At 35.6% G+C, this 27488-nt stretch overlaps 3 protein-coding genes across 3 annotated transcripts; all 3 read left to right on the top strand.

Moving 5' to 3' along the window:
- The first annotated feature begins 9007 nt into the window (after positions 1 to 9007).
- On the top strand, positions 9008 to 10627 carry LOC126714116 (U-box domain-containing protein 21-like). Its single transcript, XM_050414118.1, has one exon. It carries the CDS (start codon positions 9129 to 9131, stop codon positions 10464 to 10466), a length of 1338 nt encoding a protein of 445 aa, XP_050270075.1. The 5' UTR covers positions 9008 to 9128; the 3' UTR covers positions 10467 to 10627.
- Positions 10628 to 14498: 3871 nt separating this feature from the next.
- Positions 14499 to 16422, top strand: LOC126700948 (zinc finger BED domain-containing protein RICESLEEPER 1-like). The gene is made up of 5 exons (XM_050399114.1): positions 14499 to 14976; positions 15079 to 15409; positions 15637 to 16018; positions 16135 to 16228; positions 16328 to 16422. Exons 1-5 carry the CDS (start codon positions 14499 to 14501, stop codon positions 16420 to 16422), a joined length of 1380 nt encoding a protein of 459 aa, XP_050255071.1.
- A 4857-nt stretch (positions 16423 to 21279) lies between these two features.
- On the top strand, positions 21280 to 22416 carry LOC126700940 (U-box domain-containing protein 21-like). Its single transcript, XM_050399105.1, has one exon. It carries the CDS (start codon positions 21280 to 21282, stop codon positions 22414 to 22416), a length of 1137 nt encoding a protein of 378 aa, XP_050255062.1.
- Positions 22417 to 27488: the final 5072 nt, after the last annotated feature.

The raw sequence follows: 27488 nt of genomic DNA, 5'->3' as shown, positions 1-27488 counted from the left end.
GCTTTTGTCGAACAAGGGTCTATAAGGGTGTCTTTATCACCGGCGACACATTGTTGCTATTCCAACATAAGTTCCCACTAGGGGCTACGTTTCACGGTGTCAATGACATGGGCAAGTCTAGGGGCTTCAAACATCAGGCTAGCTTCCCCCACCTTGTTCGAGGAACTAAACCTTCGGAAGGTAAATAAATAAAGAAGGATACAAGTTTTGGACAGAACCAAAGCCTTGCATGGTCCTCGGACCCAAGCCTCTGGGGAAACCAACTATTTACAAAGACGATACAAGTTTTGGACAGAACCAAGGCCTTGCATGGTCCTCGGACCCAAGCTTCTGGGGAAACCAACTACTTAAAAAGGCAATACAAGTTTTGGACAGAACCAAGGCCTTGCATGGTCCGAGGACCCAAGCCTCTGGGGAAACCAACTACTTACAAAGACGATACAAGTTTTGGACAGAACCAAGGCCTTGCATGGTCCTCGGACCCAAGCCTCTGGGGAAACCAACTACTTAAAAAGAGGATACAAGTTTTGGACAGAACCAAGGCCTTGCATGGTCCTCGGACCCAAGCCTCTGGGGAAACCAACTACTTACAAAGACGATACAAGTTTTGGATAGAACCAAGGCCTTGCATGGTCCTCGGACCCAAGCCTCTGGGGAAACCAACTACTTACAAAGACGATACAAGTTTTGGATAGAACCAAGGCCTTGCATGGTCCTCGGACCCAAGCCTCTGGGGAAACCAACTACTTACAAAGACGATACAAGTTTTGGACAGAACCAAGGCCTTGCATGGTCCTCGGACCCAAGCCTCTGGGGAAACCAACTACTTAAAAAGAGGATACAAGTTTTGGACAGAACCAAGGCCTTGCATGGTCCTCGGACCCAAGCCTCTGGGGAAACCAACTACTTACAAAGACGATACAAGTTTTGGATAGAACCAAGGCCTTGCATGGTCCTCGGACCCAAGCCTCTGGGGAAACCAACTACTTAAAAAGGCGATACAAGTTTTGGACTCTGGGGAAACCAACTACTTAAAAAGAGGATACAAGTTTTGGACAGAACCAAGGCCTTGCATGGTCCTCGGACCCAAGCCTCTGGGGAAACCAACTACTTACAAAGACGATACAAGTTTTGGATAGAACCAAGGCCTTGCATGGTCCTCGGACCCAAGCCTCTGGGGAAACCAACTACTTAAAAAGGCGATACAAGTTTTGGACAGAACCAAGGCCTTGCATGGTCCTCGGACCCAAGCCTCTGGGGAAACCAACTACTTACAAAGACGATACAAGTTTTGGACAGAACCAAGGCCTTACATGGTCCTCGGACCCAAGCTTCTGGGGAAACCAACTACTTAAAAAGGCAATACAAGTTTTGAACAGAACCAAGACCTTGCATGGTCCGAGGACCCAAGCCTCTGGGGAAACCAACTACGTACAAAGACGATACAAGTTTTGGACAGAACCAAGGCCTTGCATGGTCCTCGGACCCAAGCCTCTGGGGAAACCAACTACTTAAAAAGGCAATACAAGTTTTGGACAGAACCAAGACCTTGCATGGTCCTCGGACCCAAGCCTCTGGGGAAACCAACTACTTAAAAAGGACAATACAAGTTTTGGACAGAACCAAGGCCTTGTATGGTCCTCGGACCCAAGCCTCTGGGGAAACCAACTACTTACAAGGACAATACAAGTTTTGGACAGAACCAAGGCCTTGTATGGTCCTCGGACCCAAGCCTCTGGGGAAACCAACTACTTAAAAAGAGAATACAAGTTTTGGACAGAACCAAGACCTTGTATGTTCCTCGGACCCTAGCCTCTGGGGAAACCAACTACTTAAAAGGAAAAACTACGTTACATGGATTCTCTAGTTTGCCCTCGGATCCTCAACACTAAAGGGACTAGTACAGAATGGAGTAACGTGTTTCCAAAAGCATAATCGAAGTCATGCAATGCTCGGTCACTCCCTCGGTGAATTATTTAGAATTTGTCGTTCTCAGACAGTATTCTCGTACTTATTACAGAACGTTCAACCGTTATCTCGGTTAGTTTCCTAAGTTTAACTTACTATGAGTTATTATCATTATGCCTGATAGTGCCGGTAAATTAGAATCAGTTGGATTGTGTTTCAAGAGTTCTTGCTTTAAATACTGCCGAGGAGAAACACACACATGGAGCACACCCATTCATAAAGTAGTGTTGTCAAAGGAACAGTATTCAAAACAAGTAAAGAAATTTCCATTTTGTTTTACTAAAACAAAGAAATAGTACAGCGTACAATGAAAAGCTGGAATCAGTTTGTGTCAAAGCTCACTACATAACCAAAAAGAAAGGAAGATACAAGAGAATAAGATGAAGCCGAGGAAGTAGATCAGAGGAGAGGTTGGCTATAGCTCCAAGACCTTGTTCTTCCTCAATGCTTTCACACGCCCACAACTCAAACAGCAAAAGAGACCCAACTTGAGCCTGACACCGCTGAAGGAAAGGTGCAGGGAGTTGGAAGTTGAGGGGCTTTCTCTAAATATTTGCCCGCCACAAGGCAGAGGCGCTGATGGCGAAGAATCTTTCTTCTGACACACCAAAATTCTGGCATGAACAGAACCTGCTTCGGATTTTGACTAAAAGAGGGAGAGACATCCTTTCCCCTCGATCGAAATGGAGTATTCTCTTGAACTTATGCTTCCTGTGCCCATACCTCACTATTTTGAGTCTCATGAGGGCACGGCGCTTCCGTGGCGGAGAGAGTTCCTTCTTCCCAACCTTCGCCTCAAACATGTTGTGCTAAGGGAGGACAGCACTGAGTATAGGAGCTGTGATTTGGGAGAAAACTAAAGAATTGGTGCGAAAGTGAAGTAACTTTCTCTCCTATTTATTTAAAGAGATAAGGTGGTGGCATTTAATTCACGCATCGTCCCAAGGAACGCTATAGACAAGATGGCTTAGGCTCAATCTCCAACGCCACCTGCAACCAGGGGATTAAAGGAGTCTCTGGAAGGTGCACCTCGAACATTGGGACGCCAAAAAGTACTACGTAACCAAAAACTACATAAATATCCTTTAAGTTGTGGGCCAAGTGAATTCGCGGCCCAGGCCTGTTCTGCATGGGGGCCCAGGGGCAATGGCCCACACCGAGGAATAACCGTTGCCGAGGACAGCTTCCTGCTCGGCACCTCGTGAAATACCTGAGGAAAGAGAAAAACCTAAGTTTTGGACAGAACCTAGGACTTGCATGGTCCTCGGACTCAAGCCTATGGGGAAACCAAGTACTGAGAAAAACCTAAGTTTTTGACAGAACCTAGGACTTGCATGGTCCTCGGACTCAAGCCTATGGGGAAACCAAGTACTGAGAAAAACCTAAGTTTTGGACAGAACCTACGGCTTGCATGGTCCTCGGACTCAAGCCTATGGGGAAACCAAGTACTGAGAAAAAATCTAAGTTTTAGACAGAACCCAGGCGTTACGAAGTCCTCGGACTCAAGCCTTTTGGGAAACCGACTACTCGAATGGGGAAGGTTCTCGGCTCAAATACTGTAAAAGGTTAAAGCCAGTGTGTTAAGAAGATGGCGAAACGACCCAACTTTCATTAACTTAAGGAAACTGTCCATTTGGCGAGTGACATGTCCTCGGATAGTTACTTCCTACACCGTATCGAGCATTTAGTCCTAATCTTGGCTAATTTTAAGGTGAGTTTCGTTCCTCACTGGTCGGCTTTGCTATGTTAAATAATTTTATTAAAGTTATGGTGACACCTTTTTATTAGCAAACATTTTAGTCTTAGTTATCATTGATTCAAATGCTATATTACGGTGCCGAGCAGCGTTTGTAAACTTGTAAAAACATAAAAACATAACATGCGAAATAAGGTAACAACAACTTTTATTAATGTGAAAAATTATTACAACGTACAAAGAAGGGCTTAAACAAGACTATACAAAAGATGAACTGCCAAAGCAACAATAGCATCCGCAATACAGATAAGTAAACAGTCAGGTGTCTTTTAAACTCGCCTTCAAAGTCTCTCCAATCTCTACCTCAGTACTGCTCATATTAGGAAAAGAACTTTCTTTAGAAAAAGATGAAGGAGAAGGAAGAAGAATTGGAACACATGGAAGCACTTCAGCAAGCTCTTGTCATCAAGGAGCGCAAAGGAAGAAGAAGATGGAGGACATGAGCAGAAGATGGAGGAGATGAATGAGGAAGATGGAGGACATGAGTAAAAGAAGGAGGAGAAGAAGATGGAAGAAATGAAAAGAAAGAAAAAGGAGCAAAAGAGGGAGAAGGAAAAGCACCAGGATGGATCTGGTGGTGGAAAGAAGAAGAAAGAGAGGCAGAAGGAGGCGCCAGTGAACGAAGAGAGGAAGAAGCAGGGGCACTTAGTCCCTGCCCCAGTCCTGACTCCTAACACACTGGTGCCATGTTAGATATGCTCATGACAGAGCGGAGGGTGGTGATAATAGATGTCTTTGACTCGGTCACACCAAAAGTGAGATGTGACGAGTCCCTGCTTCGGATTTTGGCTAAAAGGAAGAGGAGACGAATCTTGAGTCTCCGCCATCCTTGCCCTGACCGAGCCATCTCGAGCTTTATTGGGACATGGTGTTTTTGGAAGTGAAGTGGTTTATTCATGGCTGACTACTGTGGTGAACTTTCTATCGAATAAGGTATAACCAGAGAGAAGAGGTGGACTCTGGGAGGAATTTGAGGGACTCAGGTATGAGAAAGTAAGCTTTTGTTTTCTCTCTTTATATAGGGGACGAGGAAAAGAGAGCATAATACGTTCAGATCTTCAAGGAAATCTGCAAACATGAATGCGTCCGTTTAGTTCCCCCACGCCATAAAAAACCGTTGAATCTGGGAGGCCTCGTAAAGGGAAGACATTAAAGGCGCGCTTCAGATAACCAAACGGCATAAACGCATCGTGCGCAAATCAAGGGAAACGTCTTGTAGGCCGGTACATTCCCTGGGCAGGTGAAGAGTCGCTAGCACCAGTCCAGGGATGAATTAAATGAGCCATAATAAAGGCTCGGTATTACCAAAACCCCCCTCTCCAACCATGATGTCAGACAGCAGGGTTTTGAGGGGCTATTGTGGGGTCCAATAATTGATGGGCCAGTCTCACTTGCTGATGGAGAGTTCAAAGGCCTAAGCCGAAAAAGGTCATGGCCCGAGCTCAAGAATAGTAAGGCCCAATTGGCCCGGAGAAGCAGCCGAGGACAGTGCAGTCCTCGGCTGACCCAAAGATCCACCAAGAACGGGGGCAAAAAGGTAAAGGGACATGCTTGAAGGGAAATCTAAAATATCTAGGAAATGCTGCCTTTACTATCTTCCCCATGCATATCTCTGCGCCTAACAGAGCCTTATCTATTAACTTTATGAACCACTCCCAACAACTTTGGGTTGGGATTGACAGGACAAGTATCAGTCTTGGAAATGTCGACCCTACACGTGGACGAAGGAAAATGAGTGCAGACTAGTATAAAAGAAAAAATAAGTAATATAGAGAAGGGGGGCTGGGACGACTGGCCAAAAAAGAAAGGCTCCCAGTCTACCTCCAGAAGAAAGGCCCTAAGGGTGAAAACGCTTAAATCATATATGAACCCCACCAGTACCACCACTGGGTAACTAAGGTCTAGCCTTTCGAATCCACTCTCTACAAATGATATTGTTTGGGCCCATTCACGTGCGAACCCAACTCTACTGCGGTTCGTCGCGAAACGTGACCCTACAATACTCATTACACATATCTTAATAATGATATGGCTAACATGGGACCACTACCCATTACCATTTTTTTTTTCTCTAAACTCACCAAGAACTACTTTAGACTTTAGTTACATTTAAAAATAAATTAATTAATTAAGTGTTCCACATATGATATTTCCCCATCAATCAGCTAATGTAAAGTCATGAAACATGTTAGTAGTTTCCCACTCATAATAGTTATAGTCAAGTATTTTTCTAATTCTTCACCATCTAACATGAATGTAAAAATTGTATTTTGAATAATTGTTAAAATTGTAGACAAGAAAGGATGAATGAATAAATTTAATTATGTAAAATTTTAATTTGAATAATGGCTAATTATAAGTAGGATTAGACGCATGATAAAATGAGTATACTATTTTTTTTCCTTAATTTTAGAATTTAAGTATTTGATAAGATAATTTTCTTAGATCTTAAGCTCAAAAGCTTGTCTTGAGCTCAAGTTTGAAAATCACTTAATAATTTTTTATTAAATTAATACTTTGAAAATCTCATCGTGAAATTAAATGTTCTTTGTGGGGTCCAATAATTGATGGGCCAGGCCCACTTGCTGATGGAGAGTTCAAAGGCCTAAGCCGAAAAAGGTCATGGCCCGAGCTCAAGAATAGTAAGGCCCAATTGGCCCGGAGAAGCAGCCGAGGACAGTGCAGTCCTCGGCTGACCCAAAGATCCACCAAGAACGGGGGCAAAAAGGTAAAGGGACATGCTTGAAGGGAAATCTAAAATATCTAGGAAATGCTGCCTTTACCATCTTCCCCATGCATATCTCTGCGCCTAACAAAGCCTTATCCATTAACTTTATGAACCACTCCCAACAACTTTGGGTTGGGATTGACAGGACAAGTATCAGTCTTGGAAATGTCGACCCTACACGTGGACGAAGGAAAATGAGTGCAGACTAGTATAAAAGAAAAAATAAGTAATATAGAGAAGGGGGGCTGGGACGACTGGCCAAAAAAGAAAGGCTCCCAGTCTACCTCCAGAAGAAAGGCCCCAAGGGTGAAAACGCTTAAATCATATATGAACCCCACCAGTACCACCACTGGGTAACTAAGGTCTAACCTTTCGAATCCACTCTCTACAAATGATATTGTTTGGGCCCATTCACGTGCGAACCCAACTCTACTGCGGTTCGTCGCGAAACGTGACCCTACATTCTTAAAACACATACCAAATTTCATAACAATTGAATATTATTTACTATTAAATCCATAAACTCGTCACTTATGCACAATTTTAAAATACAAAAAGTTAAAAGTTAAACATTTTATTGATGAGATAGCATGTATTTTGTGGGTACTTCAAATATTTTGGAGATTTTAAGATATTTTGGTCATTTGGAGGTTTTAAGAATATTTTGATAATTTTGGATAAATTTGAAATTATGTTATATTTATTTATTTTTACTTAAGTAATTTAGTTATTTAGGGTTTATTTGGAATCTGCTTATTTTGTTGAAATTGAAAACTTTTTTGTTGAAAGTACTGTAGATAAAGGTAAAAGATAATTGAAAAAGTACAGTGTGACCCATAAATAGTACCAAAAAGTACTGTGGGCCCATGAATAGTAGCAAAAACCCACATTTTCTCGAGAATTGAAAAAGCTATCATTACTTTTTCAATTCTCGAGAAAATTTTTTCCAAAAATGAAAATTAATATGTGCCTTAAAGACATACATTAGTAAAATCCATCATAATATCATCTTTTTATAATTACCTTTGTTTGGGTCGTTTTTCAAAAGGGCCAATAAATTGAACCTATCAACCCGGGTTCAAAATAAGGGGGAATTAAGCCCACAATTCACTCTAATAATTAAATAGAAGCTGATAGTGCATAGCATAAAAGAACACGTTAAGACACAAGCTCATAATGAAGACAAAGAGGATGTTTATAGTGTTCAACAAACGATACAAATAATTGTCTTCAATTTTACATAAAAGAGTGTGGAGATTTTTTTTTTTTTTTTTAGAGAGTTTCCACTTATGGTGTCCACTCCTGATGATAGTTTTTTATTATCAGACTAAGACACCAATCAATTTTTGGTGTAAGTGGAAATTAAACCCTAGATTTCTTATACAATCATCATAGACTTTACTAGGTGGACTATCTGGAACCTACAAAAAAAAGTGTGGAGATTAAAGGTAACGAAGTAGAGAGCAAGGACCCATTACACACATAAACACAATTCTTTTGAGCTGCTCTATTTACCCCAAGTCAGATTAGTAATGCGTTTGAGAATTGTATAGAATTGATGGTGAGAAGTTGATTCATTCTTACCTCATTCATTAGGATCTATAATAGATTAAGAAAACTCTTATTATCGATCTCAACATAAGAACTAAGACTTTTGATTGTTGGATTTAGAAAAATGACAACCTTTTGTGTGTGTGATTCTATTACTAGAGAACTAGTAGACTATCACTCTTGGACCATCAGTAATCTTTAAATTCAGTTTTTATTTTTATTTTTTTAAGGTACCTGTCAATCTTAAACTCTGATAATGTGTCACTAGAATAATAATTTCTTTTGAGAATTAAAAAAAAAAAAAAAAATCATGTCACCCATATGCCTAACTAGTCATGATTAAATCTAAAATTTTCAAAAAGTGGGTGTAATTTTAATTTTCCCGAATACGGTGTAATGTTTATTACATAATAAGTTAGTTGTTATTTTTGTTGTTTGGGAGTCAAATAAAAATTCTGGATTGGCTTAAAAAAAAAAAAAAAGTGATACATGAGTTTGAATGCAACTTTAGCTGAAAACAGAGAAAATAATCAGATGCAGATAAAAACATACGGTCAAGAATATCATACATGTGTGATCAAGTCACTGCACTCGTGTGAAATTTCAAGGAAAGGGATAAGACTAACGCGCACGCGCACGCGCACACGCACACGCTCTGACTCGTCGTAGACGCGCGGGCCAGTGTGAGTGCTTGACCCAGACCCAGACCCAGACCCAGAGAGGCAGGACCCAGTCAGCAGGTCAAATTACCTCAGCCGACCTAATGCATCTCTCAGTCACTGTCACAGACACTGTAATCCCAACGACCGACTCAAATACTTGTTCAACGGTCAACATTCAAACCCATCCGACGTACCAATCTCGCTTTTCTTTGAATTTTTGAACGTTTTATTTTCTTCCTACTACTTTCTTTTCCCCTACCTTACCTAGTTTGACCCGCGTTAAGAAACAAAACAATAATAGTCTCATACACGCAAATATATAAATACCCTCCACTGCCTTTGCATTCTTTCACAACTTGCAAAACAACATAATATAGAACTACAACAAACAAACAAACAAACAAACTACAGAGTATCCCCATTCATTCATAGATACACATATATTTCATCACAAACTAACACAATGATTCTATCTTGGAGAAGAAGGAGATCGAGCAACAACAAGAGCAGCGAGCCTGCTTTGAATGACAGCAGTTTGGACACGGAGGTTATGATTCCAACCCACTTTCGGTGTCCGATTTCTCTTGATTTGTTGAAAGATCCTGTCACGTTGTCTACTGGGATCACGTACGATCGAGAGAGCATCGAGAGGTGGATTGAGTCTGGCAACCAAACTTGCCCGGTGACAAACCAAGTCTTGAACAGCTTCGATCAAATCCCGAACCATGCATTGCGCAAGATGATTCAAGATTGGTGTGTCAAGAATCGATCTTATGGGATTGAGAGGATTCCCACGCCTCGAGTTCCCGTGAGCCCGTATGAGGTTTCGGGGATTTGTTCGAGAATTGAGGTCGCAACTCGATGTGGGGATGACAGAAAGTGCGTAGAATTGGTGAGGAAGATCGAGGCGTGGGGGAAAGAAAGCGAGCGAAACAAGCGGTGCGTTGTGAACAATGGAACTGGGTGTGTGTTATCTAATACGTTTCTTTCATTTGCGAGCGTTTCTATTGAGAAGCATGTGGGGTTGTTGGTTGAGATCTTATCTGTCTTGGCATGGATGTTTCCACTTGGTGAAGAAGGGCAATCAAAATTGGGATCAACAGCGTCCTTAAGTTGCATTGTTTGGGTTTTGAAGAATGGTGATCTTTCAGCTAGACAAAAGGCGGTTTCAGTACTCAAAGAGCTGCTTTCTTTGAATCAAAGACTTGTTGATAAGTTGGCAGAGATTGAAGGAATTAGTGAAGCTTTAGTTAAAATAATTAGAGAGCCTATTTGCCCTAAGGCTACAAAAGCTTCTTTGACAGCTATATTCTATATGATTTCTCCATCTCAAACCAGTGTGAGATTCACATCAAGATTTGTGGAACTGGGTTTGGTTTCGTTGATCACAGAAATCCTTGTTGATGCAGAGAAAGGAACATGTGAAAGGGCTTTAGGTGTTTTGTCTGGTATTTGTGATAGCAAAGAAGGGAGAGAAGAGGCATCTAAGAATGCTCTAACTATGCCTATTTTGGTTAAGAAGATGTTGCGGATATCAGGGATGGCAACGGAGTTTGCAGTGGGTACTCTTTGGAAGCTCTGCAAGAATTCTAAGAAGGAAGAAGATGGTGATGGAGGTGTTTTAGTTGAGGCACTTCAATCAGGTGCTTTTCAAAAGCTTTTGGTTCTCCTGCAGGTTGGTTGTAGTGAGGCTATAAAGGAGAAGGTCACTGAGTTGTTGAAATTGTTGAATCTTCAGAGAAATAGGTCTAACTGTGTTGATGCATCAATGGATTTCAAGTATCTCAAAAGGCCGTTTTGATTCAAGATAGAAAATTTTATTCTTCCCCTTACTTAGATGAGAAGAAAATTTGTACAAATCTACACAGAACTTTATTCAATTTTGTGAACAAAATGTATACAATCATAGAGAAATATATTCATTTTGTCAAAATTATATCCATTTAAAGAGTTTCGAGAGTATTGATATACAATCATAGGGAAATATATTCATTTTGTCAAAATTATATCCATTTAAAGAGTTTCGAGAGTATTGATTGTGATTAATGTTTGCGTTTATAGAACCCTATTTTAGACCAAATTAGACAATTATGAAACCAATTTGTAATATAACTCACATATCCCTTCCAAAAAATATAACTCACATATCCCATCAAAAAAAAATATAATTCACATTTGATGTAGAAGGATTATTGTTAGTATTCAGCATTTCAGCCACACACACACACACAAAATAATAATAATAATAATAATGAAGATTATTTGCAGTCGCACAAATTAAATAAAAAATAAAAGGATATGTCACAGTTGTCATAGCATCTTATTTCATTAATAACCTGTCAATTGTCATTATCAAATTTCCTTTTTGTTTCTTCTACACCATCCCGAATTCCAAATTAATTGAAATGGGACCATTTTTTCAAAGATGATTTTGAGAGGGACACTTGAAATATCAATTACTGATTTCTTTTTTCAATTTGTAGGAACGGCAGGCGGGTACTCTTTTAGATGTATTAACCACGATGGGCCCCGGACCCATCAAAATCAAAATGTCCAGTTGTCGACGCGTACGTTTTGGTTGGTCGAAAGTTGGATTCCATCCACCACAATAATATGCCAGGCTAGTTAGCTAGACTTATATCTGTTGAGGCTTATATGATTTTTTTATTAATCCTTGCAAGTGAATTTTTTTAGCACAACGTTTGATTTGGAAGGTGATCAAATAAATCTTTCAAATTACTGCCGTCCACCAGACCCATTCACAAGCCCCATTTGCCCAAACCTAAGCCAATTGTCACCCGAACCGACATTGTCGTGGTCGGTGGTATTGGCGGGTGTCCTCCAAAACCCAACAGGAAAGAGTCAAGTGACTAATATTCTATCCGAAACTCGATATAAACTGACCCGACTAACCCTTTACCTAAATATCTCAGAAATCTTACTGAAATCCTCCATCTCTACCAAGATTTTGCCTAGCTTTGGCGAGATATTTAGTGGAGAACTTGCAATCTGCGATCTTCGCCCAAATCTAGTCAAGATCTCAAGATCTCCGACAAGTTCTGGTGGAGATCTCACAATCTCTATCCAAATCTGGCCAAGATCTTGCGATCTCCGACAAGATAGGAAGAAAATCTAAAATCTTTTGACGATATCTGCTGATCGCCACCACCTTCTCGATTCCAACCAAAACCAACTCGAACTCATGGAAATCCCAACTTGAACCGAACTAATCATCATCTTGGTTGATGGCGGGTCCTTCGATTTACAATCCAGTGGAGTCGGGTTGAGTCTGGGCTGAGCACAAACCTAACCCATGGACAGCCCCCTACTTTCAATCTTAACTCAGATGTGATAGAACTATGATTCTCCAAAAAAAAAAAAAAAAGAAAAAAAAAAAAAAAGATGTGATAAGACTAGGACTATTGGTAGTCATGACCAAGATAACACAACATATAAAGAAAAAAAAAATGTAGCTTGAATTTTAAGGGAGAAAAAAAAAAGGCGGTCATTTGGGATGAATTTGGAATATAGGATCTTTCGGGATCATAAATCTCAAGCGTGTAGATTAGTCCAAAAGCCATACTAAAGGTGAAAAAAACTACAATAGTAATTATGGGATATACACCAAGCCAACAAATGTAAAGTATACAACGATGCTGCCGATTTAACATAATTAGTGTCACACTTATGGCTAAAATATAATATTAAACTTTTAGATTGTGTTTTTATATGTTATATTAATATCTTGATTGTATTTTCTCAAAGTCTTATCTCCCTCATCAATGGTATCAAAGTCTATGGTGTCAAAACCAACGTACAAGCAATTGGAAACTCCCCAATAATTATCTTTTGGTGGATTGATTGTGATTAATTTGCTATGGAGGGAGCAGGTTGCGTCCCAATTAAGTTTGTTTACAAAAATAATTATAGGTAGTTTGAACTAGCTAGTCAATGCTTGGTGAGGGAAATTATAATTGGATTAAATTTAAATTGTTGACATTGGACTTTTTTTCCCGTTGAGTGGACAAAATTACACCATAGAGTCATAGACAAAGAATAACAAAACAATTGTTAAACACTCGAATCACTCCCGATGACTTTGGCGACCTTCACGAAGATTCACAGGAAAAATCAAACCAGAAAAAGAATTAGAAACACCCCATTTTGCACAATAATTTGCCTGGTTCTTATCTTATGCACCCTAAGAAAATTGAATTTTTACTATAGGCGTTCATTTGGTTTGTGCGTCCACATCCCTGCGTTTGCATTTCCAACTTTTTTTTTAACTAGCACTTATTGTACTGTTTATAGAACATGAACAATGCAATTAGACATATGAACAATAACCAAAGCTCAAAACAGTAAATTTTTATTATTTTTAATTTTCAGCAAAATAAACGGTATTCAAATGCACGTTAAACCTAAGACGAGCAAGAGCATAATATCTTCTACCAATTGCAAACACTCCCAATTTATGGGCTTTGATTGATCTTTAGTTCTCTGCACTGCACCACTGTCTTTGTTTTCACTTTTCACTCTCTATGATTATCTGAAACCATTTTAACAGAAAAGTTAATTCACTGCTCTTTTTAAAAGCAAGAGCTTCACATACATTTCGAGAGCAAGCTGAAGCCTTCCAAACCTTTTTTTTTTTTATTGAGAAACCTTCCAAACCTATGTTGATGCACATTCACCTTCATGATTTCTAGCTATTGCCTTTGCTCCAGGCTACATCCACATTAATTTCAGGACATTGTTAGGTGCACCTACCAAATACACATAGAAAAATGGGCCACAGCATCACAAAGAAAAGATAAGAGTGCCACCTCAGCTGGATAGCATAAAATCTGTAACCAAAATACCCATTTACCTCAAAATTGCTGTTCCACCAAAATACGAAAGAAATTTTGGAACGTAGAGTCCTTCCACACAATTCGTCACCACAGAGAGTGATGTAGGATAGAATCTGTAATTTATTTATTTTTTCTTTATATTTTTATATAACTTTTGGAATTTTAGGTTTAAGAGTTTTATTTCCTTGATTTTAAATTTTTTTAATGTTTTTTAAAGCCAAATTATAATCATATTATGGTTGTGTATTAATTAGAATCTATTTTTGAATATATTTTCTTATCAGTCAAACTTTACAGTAAGTTTGTAAATGAAAATTGACATTTAGTATCTAGTTTAATTAAAATTCAGCATTTTGTCTCCTTTTTTGTAATGAATTTTAGACCACTCTCATTGTGGATTTGAAGTTATCTTTAAGAAGCAAACATATTTTGTTTCTTACAGTTTTCAGCTTGCATCAGTCGGTTTTAGAGTCTTGTCGTAGCTCTGATTTGTAGGTAACAAATAAGGCAGTAACAATTTTGATGACGGAAATCATGAAGGAGTCCTTGCAAAGGACAAATTCCTTTAGTTTCAACATGATACCTAGTGGATACTACATGGCGTGTTGCAAGAACTCACATATATCCTTGCTAGGATGGCGCTATTGAAAAATCATAGGAACCACAAGTGTGGAAATAATATGGATTATTGTCGCAAAGAAATAACTCACGGACAACTTATTGGTAAATGTGTTCTTTTTATGGGTCTTCTAAATGAATTAAAGAATTGCAACTTTTAATGGTTGATTTATAAAGAAGATTTTCTTATTTGGTACTTGATCTAGAGGACTTTAGGCATGTTGCACCACATGGAAGTGTGTGAGAAATGGCCTTTTTCCTGTGATGGTAAGTAAAAAACTTTGTCTTTCCAAGCTAAGAGGGAAGGGGAAAGAGTTTCAAATGTACTAGTGGTTACAAATTATAGTGAAGAGAGGATAAGTATGGCGTTAGCAAGGATGATCATTATTGATGAATTACCTTTTAAATTTGTAGAGCGTCAAGGCTTTCAAGAATTTATGGAAATAGTTAAGCCTAGGTTTCCTATTCTTCATCGCATTACTATTGCAAGGGCTTGTATGAAAATTTATTCTAGTGAGGTGGATATTTTGAGAAGGGCTTTTGTTGGGCAACAGGTTTGTGTGGCAATGGATACTTGGACCTCCATACAAAACTTGAACTACATGATAGTCACCACACACTTTATTGATAGTGATTGGACTTACCAAAAGAAAATCTTGAGCTTTTGCCCTATAGCTAATCCCAAAGTAGACACCATAGGTAGGGCGGTTAAGTCATGTTTGTTGAAATGGGGTATAGATCGGTTGTTTACAACTACTGTAGAAAATGCTAGTTCTAATGATGTAACAATTGATTATGTGAAGAAAAAAACAAAAGAAAGAGATAGTAGCATATTGAGTGGTGAGTTCATGCATATGTGTTGTTATGCGCATATCTTGAATTTGATACTGTAAAGTGGGTTGAAGTCCATTCATGAATCAATAACCAAAGTTTGGAATGCAGTGCAATATGTGAGAGCCTCTCCCACAAGGTTTGAGAAGCTTCAAGAATATGTTGATAAGGAGAAAATTAAAGCAAAATGTTTGTTGTCCCTTGATGTGTCAACAAGGTGGAATTCGATTTATTTCATATTAGATTATGCTTTAAAATTTGTGAGAGTATTTGATAGGTTGGAAGAGGAGGATGAGCACTACAAACTTTATTTTTGTGAAGCGGATGGAAATGGGAAAAAGCTCATTGGTCCTTCTAGATATCTTGATTTGGAAAATGTTAAAACCTTTGTGAAATTTCTTGGCATATTTTATAAGGTGACACTTAGATTTTATGGGTCCTTGTTTGTCACTTCCAATATATATTTTCATGAGCTAATTGGCATTGAAAATCAATTGCAGCAGTTGTGTAGTGTTGATGGGGATCCTCTTTTGAGGAGTATGGCAGGAGAGATGAAAAAAAATATGATAAGTATTGGGGAAATATAGATAATATCAATTTGATACTTTTTGTTGTTGTTGTTGTTTTTGACCTAAGGTAAAAATTGAAGTATGTCAAGTTTTGGTTCAGGGAATGGAATGGAAAGGACAAGGGGGATGCGATGAGTTCTAGGGTTTGGGATGTGTTGAAAAGGTTGTATATAAAGAGAATGGGTCAAAATGGAATCTCGAGTTCTAGTGGTAGTGGTAGTGATAGTAGTGCTTTATTGTCTAGGGACTTCAGGCCAAGTGTTGGTAATGCTTTTGATCACTTTAAAAGATATAATACCAGGTTTAAGCAACACTTGGTAGATGAGGACAGTGTAGAAAGAAAATCTAAGTTGGATATGTATTTGTTGGAATCTTCTGAGGAACCTGATGTGGAAGATTTTGACATTTTGATGTGGTGGAAAATGAATTCTTCTAAATATCAAGTCCTTTCCCAAATTGTCCGTGATGTGTTGGCTATTCATGTCTCTACAGTTGCATCTGAGTCTGCTTTTAGTACCGGGGGGGGGGGGGGGCGTGTTTTGGATTCGTTTCGTAGTTCACTATCTCCTAATACAGTTAAACCCTTATTTATATGCAGAATTGGTTGAAGGATGCGAACAAAAAAAGACCAATAAAGTTTTGGGAGTGCATGGATAATGTGGAGGATATGAAGGGTTTTGAAATTGACACCGGTAAAAAAAAATATATGTTCATTTTTTTTATTGTATACATCAATTTTTTATTTATTTGCTCAATACTTAAGTATCATTTTGTTTTAAATGGGATTGTAGAAATTGCATCAGTTTGCCCAATGCCTATGAAGGAGGATCCAAGCACCATTGTGTTGGATGATGTGAGTGATGTGCTGCTCTTTGCTTGGAATTAATTAGTAGTTAGTATTATGTAAGTATACTTGTTGTTATCATTTGTTTGTGCAAATTATAAATATTTTATTGTTTATAAATGTTTTATTGTTATTAACATGTGTTTATTTTGTTTTGTTTAGTATTTTGTAAGAGTTCTAGAATGATGCATAGTGCACAAAGATACTGGACAAATGGACTTACTGGAGTTAGCATTCTTTTACCTATATGTAATTATATTTGTACATGTTATTGGCAGTGGACTTTTCACTAATGGTAGTTACAAGTTAGTCATGGGCTAGATGATATTGAGGATACAAACAATTAGCATTCTTTTGCTTAAATGCTAATTTAATATGTATATTTTTATTTTGGCATTTGTGGACAACAACAAATTGTTCTGTAATATGTTATTAAGTGGATACATTAATGATTATTGTTATTAACACTGACACACATAGTGACACTAATGATATTATATGCTACACTATAGTGTTTTGGGAGTTGAACTCTTGTTGAGGCAATTTCAAAACTTTTTTACATGGCAAATGAAATGATGAAATTTGGAAAAAAAAATTTTATGTATGCATAGATTTTTATGAAGTTTATGTGTGAATAGATTTTTATGAAGAAATTTGGACAATTTTTTTTTTTTTTTTTTTTTTTTTGGTGGGAGGGCAAAAATTGCACCTGGATAGTTTTTTTTTTAATTATTTTTTTTATGTTTGTATAGGTTGATGTATTGAATAGGTTGATGTGTGAACTGTTAACAGGTATTTGTGAAAAATCTAAGTGGACATTTTGCTTGATGTGTGAATAGGTTTGTGTGAATAGTTTGTCAAGTGAAAATTTTGCTTAAAATCTTGAACGTGTTGTGTATTGGGCTTGAAAGCACTATTTTTATAAAATAAAATAATTTTTTTTTTTTGATGTTTTAAACCAATCAAACCAATTAAACTAGCCACAAAAAACCACACCACTATAGGTCGGAAAACCAACCCTAAGCGATATGCATCGATTCTAATTATGAGAAAATCAATCCCTATCGATTTGATGATAAATTTGGGAAAAACTGAGTCGACCGAACCGTGCACACCATAGTAATAGTTCATTAGTGGTTATTCTTATTTTAGTTAAAAAAAAAGTCATTCCACGCAAATGATTTGTTTCTTTGTCTGATCAGGACAAATTTGTTTTATAACTTTTAATCTATGGTTTTTTTTTTTTTTTTGGGTGTGTGTGCGTGGAGAAAACTAGAAGCGTAGAGAAATTCAAATATCTTTTAAAGTCCGTTTGGTTGAAGGAGTAGAAAAATGGGAGGATAGAAAATGGTGGGATGGTAAAAAAGTGAGAGGATAGAAAATATTTTAATTTCTCTCATTTTTGTTTGGTTGGGAGTGGAAAATTAGAGAGATGGAAAAAATGTGTTTGTATAAATTTACTCATATACCATTGTTATAAAATGGTGTCCTATTAAAAAAAAAAATTAGTGACAAAAAAAGAAGAAGAAGCAATCACCCAAATTTATTAGGAAATAAAAATCATTAATAGAAAAAAAAAATCGAGTCTTAAAAAAAAAAAAAAAACAAAAAATCACAAAAGAGAAAAAGAAAAAAAGAAGAGCAACTGGATGAAGCTACCCAGGAAATCAAAAGAAAAGAGGAAAAAAAAGAGAAAAGAAAAAGAAAAAAAGTAAAAGGCAACGTATAGACCAGACCAGACCAAAAAAAGAAAAAGAAAAAAAAAAGAACAGATTTGACAAGCTTATGTGCAAGTGCACATGGGCATTTTCATTATTTACCTATTAAATTCCTCTCACTCAGTTTTCTCTCCATTTTGTTGGGTCCAGGGAGAAAACATCTGGCCCCACCAATACTTTTCCCTCTCTCCCTCCAACCAAATATCTACCAAAAAAGTTCTCATTCTCATTTTCTCTCCACCCTATTTTACCTCCAAACAAACACTCTCTTAGTGTTTTTGATATTTTGAGTTTTATGATTTATCGATTAAATAACAATCAGATGAATAAAATACTCAAGACAATAAATAAGAAATACGAAAAAATGAATTATAAACTTAATATAATTTGAATTTAGGGTTTCTAACCAAGAGTGGTGTACGATTTTTATGAATGGCATACATCATAATCCATTGAACTAAAATCCAGAAAAAAGGACCAAAATATGAAACATAATTTCCCCTGATGAACTTGGCGTATACTGGTCCTTAAGTGGTGTACACCTATTATTTTAAGCATTCACCACTTTGTGTAATTTTTCATAATTAACTAGAATTTAAGAAAATTAAAATTTAAGCACAAAACAGTCAACATTTTTAACATACATATAATGGGAAATGGGAATGGATTTTTTGAAAGTTGTGAAAGTTTGAGACTCTGTTTGGTATACTCATTCAAACATATGTTTTTTAGTTTGTAAACAATATTATACGTGTTTTCACACACTTTTTTCACTCACACGTATTTCTACCCATATTTTCTATTTTTAATATTGCATGTACCAAAGTTCATACACGTATTTTGAATTAAACACTTGTTTTTCAAAGTTCAAAAGCTAAGTATAATATTCAACTATTCTGCCCTATCACCTTAGGAATAGGAACATGGTGGTTTTGGGATCAATTTCGACAGGGTTTTGATGTACGTAGTAAGCGTCTATATCCTTGAAATGGTTGAAATGGGAGGTATTTATAGCCAAAATACAAACCCTAGCGATTGGTGGATCTACTGATCTGTTGGGAGCTAACTAACCTTGAGCTAGGTATGGAATGAAGTGATTTTAGGGTTGTTGAGGCTAAATGACATATGCCTAAAAAAAAGGTGTACACAGGTTATAACTGGTGTACGCTACATTTCTTAGAGAATTGTATCCAACTTGAAAAATGGGTTTAGATTTGCATTTGAGCCAGTTGGACTTAATACATAAACACGATCATTTTTGTATGAGTACGGGGGTTTTTGGTTGGTTTGCACATGAAAATTCTCTCTCTCTCTCTCTCTGCTTCTATTCTTTTCACACTGCACGTTGAAAAAATTCCGTAGGGGTGACAACAATGTTTATTGCATAAGAGAGTTGTTATTTTTGCGGTAGAGAATGCCATGCACGTACCATCAAAGTACGCCTATCGGGTGGATGTTGAAATAAATGCAAAGAATAGCACGCACCGACTTGTCCTAGATTGGCCAGTGAGAATGGTTGACCCAGACTCAGACCTAGACCCAGTCAGCTGGTCAAACATCAGCCAACTGTAACAGTAATTTTGCAAATAAAAATTATCAGGAAAATGCTATAGACTTATTATAAATTTTACTATGAAAAAAGAAATTGTTACGTACACTCAGTTATACACATTTTTTAAACTGAAATCTTATAGTAAAAACATTATTGTAGTTTAGTTCAAAAAATATGTGTAACAATTTTGAAATCATGTCTTTAAGTCATTATTTCAATTAAAAAAAAAAGTGTATAAAAGCATGTGTTTATAATAAGTTGTGTATAACAAATACTATCCTTTTACTATATAATATTTATAAATGATAAGATAATAGATGTCATTGAAAATTTTAATTACTTAATATTAATATTTAATTATTTTGTGATTCTTTTATAAAAAAATTTATTTTTGTCATTAATAATACGTTAGTCTACTTATTTATTAAAATGTATAATATCTCTAACACCACTCATCAATATTGGTTTCATAGACACATTTTTCTTCCACTTACAAGCTATCAACATCATGTGAGTCCCACTACATGTGAGTTGTAGCGATAATGATATCATACGTATACTACTATATACATTAGTTTGTAAGTCTTGTGTATTAAAATTTGTAATAGTATTTTTAATGGCACTCATCAATAATGGTCTCATAGACACATTATTCCTCTACTCTCAAGCCATCAACATCATGTGAGTTTTACCACGGGATAATTGTGAGTTGTAGTATCTCAACATCAATAATATTGGTTTCATACACTACACTATATGTAATACACATTAGTTTGTAAACCTTATATATTAAATTTGTAATATTTCTAACATCACTCTGTTAATAAATGGTTTCATAGACACATTTTTCCTCCCACTCATAAGCCATCTACATCTCCTGAGTCCCGCAACACTACACTTATAGTGAATTTGTGAATCATAGTATCTCTAACATTAACCTAATTAAATAATGATTTTAGACACTATACTACTGGGTATACATTATATTGTAAACTCTATATATTAAAATTTATATTATCTATAACATCACTTTTAAGTATTAGTATTGGTGGTACTAAAAAATTAAATTGCTATTTTTAGTACCACCAAATATAAATTCATCATTACATTAGTGAAGCCAAAGTCAAATAATTTGGCTCCACAGTGAACAACCACTTTTGGTTGTGCAATATAGCTCATAGCTAAAAAAAATTGTTGTGGGTTCACACTCCTTTATATTATATATATTATTTTATTCATGTGTTCACACTACAAAATATATTATTTCATTTGATATATTTTTTATTGTATTATTTATATTATTTTATTGTATTGAGAATTAAAATAAAACCACTTATATTAGATATTTTATAAATAAAATAACTTTTTATGGAGCTGCTAAATTTATAGATCCATCCATGTAAATTCGTAATAGTTTCCTAGACGCATTTTTCCTCCCACTCATAAGTCATAAGCCATCAACATCACCCCTTTTTAGTCCCACTACAATACACTTGTGAGTCGGGAGTGGAAATTTCAAGGAAATTTTAGGTGTCCTAGCATTTCTGCACGTAAATTTGAGAAGAGTTTCCTTTGCATTTTCCACAAGTTACAAAAAACATCATAGACATATATTTCAACACAAACACAATGATTTTATGTTCTTGGAGAAGACGTAAAGGCAATCGTGGTGATGACAACGAGAGCAGCGACCCTTTGAATGGCAAAAATTTCGACTCGGTTTCTCTTGATTCAATGGAAGACCCCATCATGTTGTCTACGGCGATCCCCACACCTGTAGTTCCTGCGACCCCAGATGAGATTTCTGAGATTTGTTCACAAATTGTGGTCGCAACTCATTGTGGGGATCACAAGAGGTGCAAAGAATTGTTGGGGAAGATCAAGGCGTGGGGGAAAGAAAGCGAGTGCAACAAGCGATGCGTTGTGAATAACGGAATTGGGTGTGTGTTATCGGATATGTTTTATTCTTTTGCGAGTGTTTCAATTGAGAAACATGTGGACATGTTGGGAGAGATATTATCTGTCTTGACATGGATGTTCCCACTTGGTGAAGAAGGGCAATCAAAACTAGGATCGCCAGCGTCTTTAAATTCGATGGTTTGGGTATTAAAGAATGGAGATCCTTCAGCAAGGCAAAACACAGTTTTAGTACTCAAAGAGCTTCTTTCTTTGAATCAAAGACTCGTTGATACCTTGTCAGAGATTGAAGGAATTAGTGAAGCTTTAGTTAACATAATTAGAGAGCCTATTTGTCCTAAGGCTACAAAATCTTCTTTGACATCTATATATTACATGATTTCTCCACCTTCAATAAGTGTGGCATTAACATCAAGATTTGTGGAATTGGGTTTGGTTTCGTTTATCACAGAAATCCTTGTTGATGCAGAAAAAGGTATCTGTGAAAGGGCTTTAGGTGTTTTGGCTGGTATTTGTGATTGTAAAGAAGGGAGAGAAGAGGCATATAAGAATGCTCTAACTATGCCTCTTTTGGTTAAGAAGATGTTGAGGATATCAGAGATGGCAACAGAGTTTGCAGTGTGCACTCTTTGGAAGCTGTTCAAGAATGCTAAGAGGGATGAAGATGATGATGAGAGTGTTTTAGTTGAGGCACTTCAAGCTGGTGCTTTCCAGAAGCTTTTGGTTCTCTTGCAGCTTGGTTGTGATGAGACTGTAAAGGAGAAGGCCACCGAGTTGTTGAAATTGTTGAATCGTTATAGAAAAAAGTTGGGCTGTGTTGATTCATCAATGGATTTCAAGTGTCAATAGGCCGTTTGATTCAATAAAAAACTTTCTTTTCCTAGTGAGAAGAAATGTCTCTGAATACACTATCCTCTTGAAGGAGACTTTTCTCTTGACTATTGCTTCTCATTACGGCTTGCGTCCAGTGCATGGTACAATATAAAGCTTTTACTTGATGCAATGTATCTTAATTTTTAGTTTTCTTCTTTCAAAAGCTTGAGACGATAATATCAGCATTATAAGATTTACCCTTTTACTTAATAGTGTATAAGATCATTATCGTCCAGAAAACTATAAAATATAATATTTAGTATTTCAAAAAGTTACTTTATTCATTTTAACAACACACTTTACAATACACTCAATATCAAAAGTTTTATTATTTTATCACTTCATTTAAATATTCTTTTTTTATTCTTTTATTCTTTATTTTTTATTATGTTTTCAATTAACTTCCATGTACCTGTTAGTTATAAAGTTTTTTTTTCCTTCTACTACCATGAATGTACCTGTTAGTTAATCCTGGGAACATTGTGGAGCTGCTGTTAATTAAGTAGCCCTTCAAGATTGCATCTTCCATAAGCATCAATTAGAGAATTTAGCACCAATTCATTTGATTCATATCCTTGCCGGATTATTACACAGTGGACTGACTTGCAGTGAAATGGCTGCCCAAAAAACTTGCATGTTTGAAGAATATTGACTAGACTCACCTCATCTGCCTCAATTCCTTCCTTCACCATCGAATAAAACAAATAATTTTTTTTTAAACAAATAAAAAAGGGATGAGATAACAGCCCACTGTTTCATTAAATAATTTTTTTTTTTTTTTTTTAACATCTTGCTATAGTGGGCTGCTATCTATAGCAGCCCATTGTAGCTGGATGTCAAAATTTATAGCATATAACACCTTTGATGTAGTGTACTTTTTTAAAATTTGATGTTAAAAAATAGCATTTATAGTATTTGACACCTTTGATGAGAATGCTCTTATACTCCATTAAATTAAGATATACAATATTTTTTAATAAATAAATAAGATAGTCAATACAGTATTTTATTTTTTTTAGTTGTTAAGAATCTTATAACTCAGAATATTAGCATCAAACATGCCAAATGCTAAAGTTTTAGCATTTGACACACTAAACATAAAAAACACCCTCTCATCAAATGTTTCATATGCTAAAAAAAGTTAGCATTTATGTCCATACACTTCTATTAGTTGAAGCATACAGAATAATGTGCTAAAAAAAATAATTTTTAATATATTTCTCTCTCTCTTAGACAGTGTCATGGAGATTGGCTAGTGGTGGTGGTCTAACTGTTGGTTGTTTTTTGGCCTTTGGGTTTCCTGGGTGGTTCGATTGTGGCCTTCGGGTTCTGATGTGAATGTGGTGGCTTGGATCGGTTTTGAAAGGTGGTGGTGTTGTGGTTGTAGTGACAGTTCTAGGTTGTGACGGTGGTTATCATGGTGGTGGTTTTTTTGGGTTGTTGCTGTGGGTTTTTCTTTTTTGTGGTTGTGGGTTGATTTTGATGGGTTATGGTGGGCTGATTTTGGTGGGTTGTGGTTATGGCAGTCAGTTATGGTTGGGTTGATTTTGGGTTTTAGTTACTATTGTTGGTTAATTATGGGTAGTGGTGGGTTTATGGTAGCGGTGGATTGTGGTGGTGGTGGGGGTTGGGGTGGATTGTGGGTGGTGTGGGTTATATATATATATATATATATATATATATATATATATATATATTAGTTTTTATAGGTTATTTTAATGCTTTGTATGGAAGAATAGAACATGTGATGTAAGTGAATTGTAAAATGACGTGTCAAAATAGATAAAATAACTTTTTGATGTGTCAAATACTAAAATTTTTAGAAGAGCTAATGCTAGTGCTCCCAAATGATTGACATCATTCGATATTTCCAATGGAGATAGGGTTTAAATTCCCCTCCCTAACTATAAAATTATAAAAATTAAAATTAAAATAGTTTTTAGATTTAATAAACTTTTTGATATATTCACCCCAATGGACCTCGGGCCATCACAATTGAAATATTCAGGTGTCCACACATTTTAGTACATTGGAACCTTTATTTTATTTATTTCTTTTTTATAGTAGTACTAGAGAAAATATTTTCACAACAGTTGAGATGTCAGTCCCTCATAACTCAAAATAAAATATTAAATTGAGACGCACCACAATTAAAAATAAGAATTTTGTGAAAATGTTGTAAGATTTTTTTATGTCCAAGGAACTTCTTTGTTTGTTTTTTTTAAAAAAAAAAAAAAAAATGAATAAATGACAATGATTATATTTCTTTTTGCATGAGTGCTGTCTGTTAGTGGTTTTTGAAAGGAAAAATTTTGGCTTCAAACATGTTTGGAGCTATTTTGCTCCAACCCATTATATGGGGATTAAAGAGACCATCCATGTATAGTTGTAGTCACATGATTTTTTAATGAGTCATGTGAGTTGTTTAAATAATATACATAGTCTATAAATCTGCACGTAATGAATTGGAAAAGATAGTTCCAAACATTTTCGGAGTCAAATATTCTTTTTTGAAATTGGATTAGAGGATTTGATGATTGGAGGTTTGGGCGCTTAATGAATTTCATATGACAACACTTGCAATCCTAAAAGATTGTCAATGAATGAATTAGAAATGAAAAACACTTTTCAAACCTAACATCATTTAAATTACAAATATAGTTTAGATTCAATTAGGGGCTGGTGTAAAACTCATTGTTTAATTGGTTTTTAATTAATTAGATTGTGTATGATATTTTCTATTTGCCTATTCTTCTATTTGACAAAAAAAAAAAAAAAAAAAAAAAAAAAAATCTATTGTAGTAATATTTTAGGGAAAATTGCATTGACCTATCTCTTGAGGTTTTTCATTATTATTACACTCACCTCCCTCTTTGTTGGAATAAACACTCAACTCCCATATAAAATATAAACTATTTATGCTAACCTCTATTATTGATTAAAAAAATTCTTCAATTTTTTTAATTTTCTATTTTACCCTCTACTTAATTTTTCGTTCACCCCTAGTAAAAAGAAATTCGGGGTTTTTTTTTTTAAAATTTCTTTGTAATTTTTAATTAAAAAAAATAGTCATTTAGAAAAGGTATTTGTATATACTAAATAATTTATATTTCAAGGGGAGTATTTTATTTTAAACTAGAGAGAACGTGACTACAATAACAAAAGATCTTTTTTTTTTTTTTTTTTTAGAATCACAATAAAAAAAAAAAAAAAAAAAAAAAACTGAATGGGCGGTATAGGGTTATAAATAAAGGGTTCAATACCAAACCTTCATAGAATTTAATCATTAATCTCTTGTTGTTTACTAATATCTTCACCCGGATGGATCATAAGAATCTAACTCTAATCACTTTGTGATCTTAGCCCGTTGAATACTACTTCAACCATTAGATTCCAACTTTAAAAAACTGATGTGGCCCAACCCAAGGTAATCAAAGCCAAGAGAGGGAAGAATCAGAAATTATGCAGGCTACAAAAGAAGGGCCGTACATCTACATGTAAATCGTAATAATAGTTGGAGTATCAATGGTAAATATAATAAAAAGAGCTTTATATAATTATATGTCTTCTTGTATCATATGGTTCAATCTAATACAATGACTCCTGGATTTTTTTAGTAAGTCCTCCAACTCTTTACTTTGCAAGTCTGAGGTTGAGAATTGGAGCATTGACACTTTTCATTAATTGTTCGGATAATCTTATGTCATATATGAGTAAGGTTTAAGTAAATTAAAGACAAGAAACTTACTAGGAAACACCTTTCTGGGTTTTTTATTTTTTATTTTTTATTTATTTAAATAATAAAATAATCTAATTCTTTTACTGTATGATTCAATAGTGTCTTTTAAATATTGTAAAACTTTTTGAATGAAAGGAACAATCGACGTGCTCCAAGTACTAGTGTATCTAAAGCGATTTTTGGTACAATTTCTATATTCCACTTAAAATTCAGCTACCATGATTGATCTGCTTCAAGTACCAGTCTCATGATGTTGGTTGCCATTATAAGATAAGATTCTCTCCAATTGAATCCTTTAATTCTCTCCAAATTTTATTTAGATGTAAAATATGTGACAATTAAAAATAAAATAAATTTCATGTGTTATACATCTAACTAAAACTTGAAGAGAATTAGATGATTCAATTGAAGAGGACGCAATTTAGTCTCTCTTCATAGTGGTCTACTGAATTAGAACTGGTTTGGATCCAGTGCTCTATGCACTAGATGAGACCCGTTGGGATTTAGACACTAGTCAAGTAATTGACAAGTGTTTACATCTTAATGGGTATGCACTAGACTCAACTCTTGCCCTACTGAGTTTATGCGTGGTTATTCATGCAAATGCTAAGTTTTGTGCCACGTTAGTGGAGTTATAAGATTTCATGCAACTTTCAATGGGTACTCCCAAGTAAATCCCAAGTTTTTTTTTTTTTTTTTTTTAATGACTTAAATCCCATGTTTACCCACTGTATTTTTTTTTTCATCAAAAAAGTTCTAAGTTTCACTAAAAAAAAGGATCAGCTACCAAGAATTAAAATTAATACAAAGTGACATTTCTCTTTTCTTTATACGATAAGTATTATCTAAACCAATAAGAAAATCAAATTGAGAAAAAATTGTTAATCCAATATATATATATATATTAATTGATATTCACTTTATCAATTAATCCATGCATTGTACATGCATCACACGGTCTGGTTAATTTTACTTTGATTATACCATGTGGCTCAGTTGGCTCAATATGGATATTATGAGTTATTCTTTTATCAAGTAGTTAAGTATTTTCTTTAATTTATTCATTAAGAAATTTTAGACTTTTGGATGAAGAGGATATCTTGCTCAACCTGAAACTCTATCATCAGAACCTCTAAAAATTCAAAATAGTACTCAATTTATTAGATTTGAAACTCTGCTACAAAAATTCTCAATAATACAAATTAATATTTTCCTTTTCCTCTTATTAGTAATAGGTATTATCTAAATCAATTAAAAAGATCATAATCATGAAAATTTGTCAATACATATTATTATTTTTTTACATTTG

This window comes from Quercus robur, chromosome 2 (genome assembly GCF_932294415.1).
Source record: "Quercus robur chromosome 2, dhQueRobu3.1, whole genome shotgun sequence".
NCBI lineage: Eukaryota > Viridiplantae > Streptophyta > Magnoliopsida > Fagales > Fagaceae > Quercus > Quercus robur.
Note: the sequence above shows the minus strand (reverse complement) of the source record. Positions and strands in the feature narration are given on the sequence as shown.

Excerpts from the sequence above, each read along its gene's own strand:
- LOC126714116 (XM_050414118.1), top strand. The coding sequence starts at position 9,129 with ATGATTCTATCTTGGAGAAGAAGGAGATCGAGCAACAACAAGAGCAGC.
- LOC126700948 (XM_050399114.1), top strand. The coding sequence starts at position 14,499 with ATGGCGTTAGCAAGGATGATCATTATTGATGAATTACCTTTTAAATTT. Across the intron at positions 16,019-16,134 it reads GTGATGTGTTGGCTATTCAT|AATTGGTTGAAGGATGCGAA; the intron begins GTCTCTACAGTT and ends ATTTATATGCAG. Across the intron at positions 16,229-16,327 it reads GGGTTTTGAAATTGACACCG|AAATTGCATCAGTTTGCCCA; the intron begins GTAAAAAAAAAT and ends ATGGGATTGTAG.
- LOC126700940 (XM_050399105.1), top strand. The coding sequence starts at position 21,280 with ATGATTTTATGTTCTTGGAGAAGACGTAAAGGCAATCGTGGTGATGAC.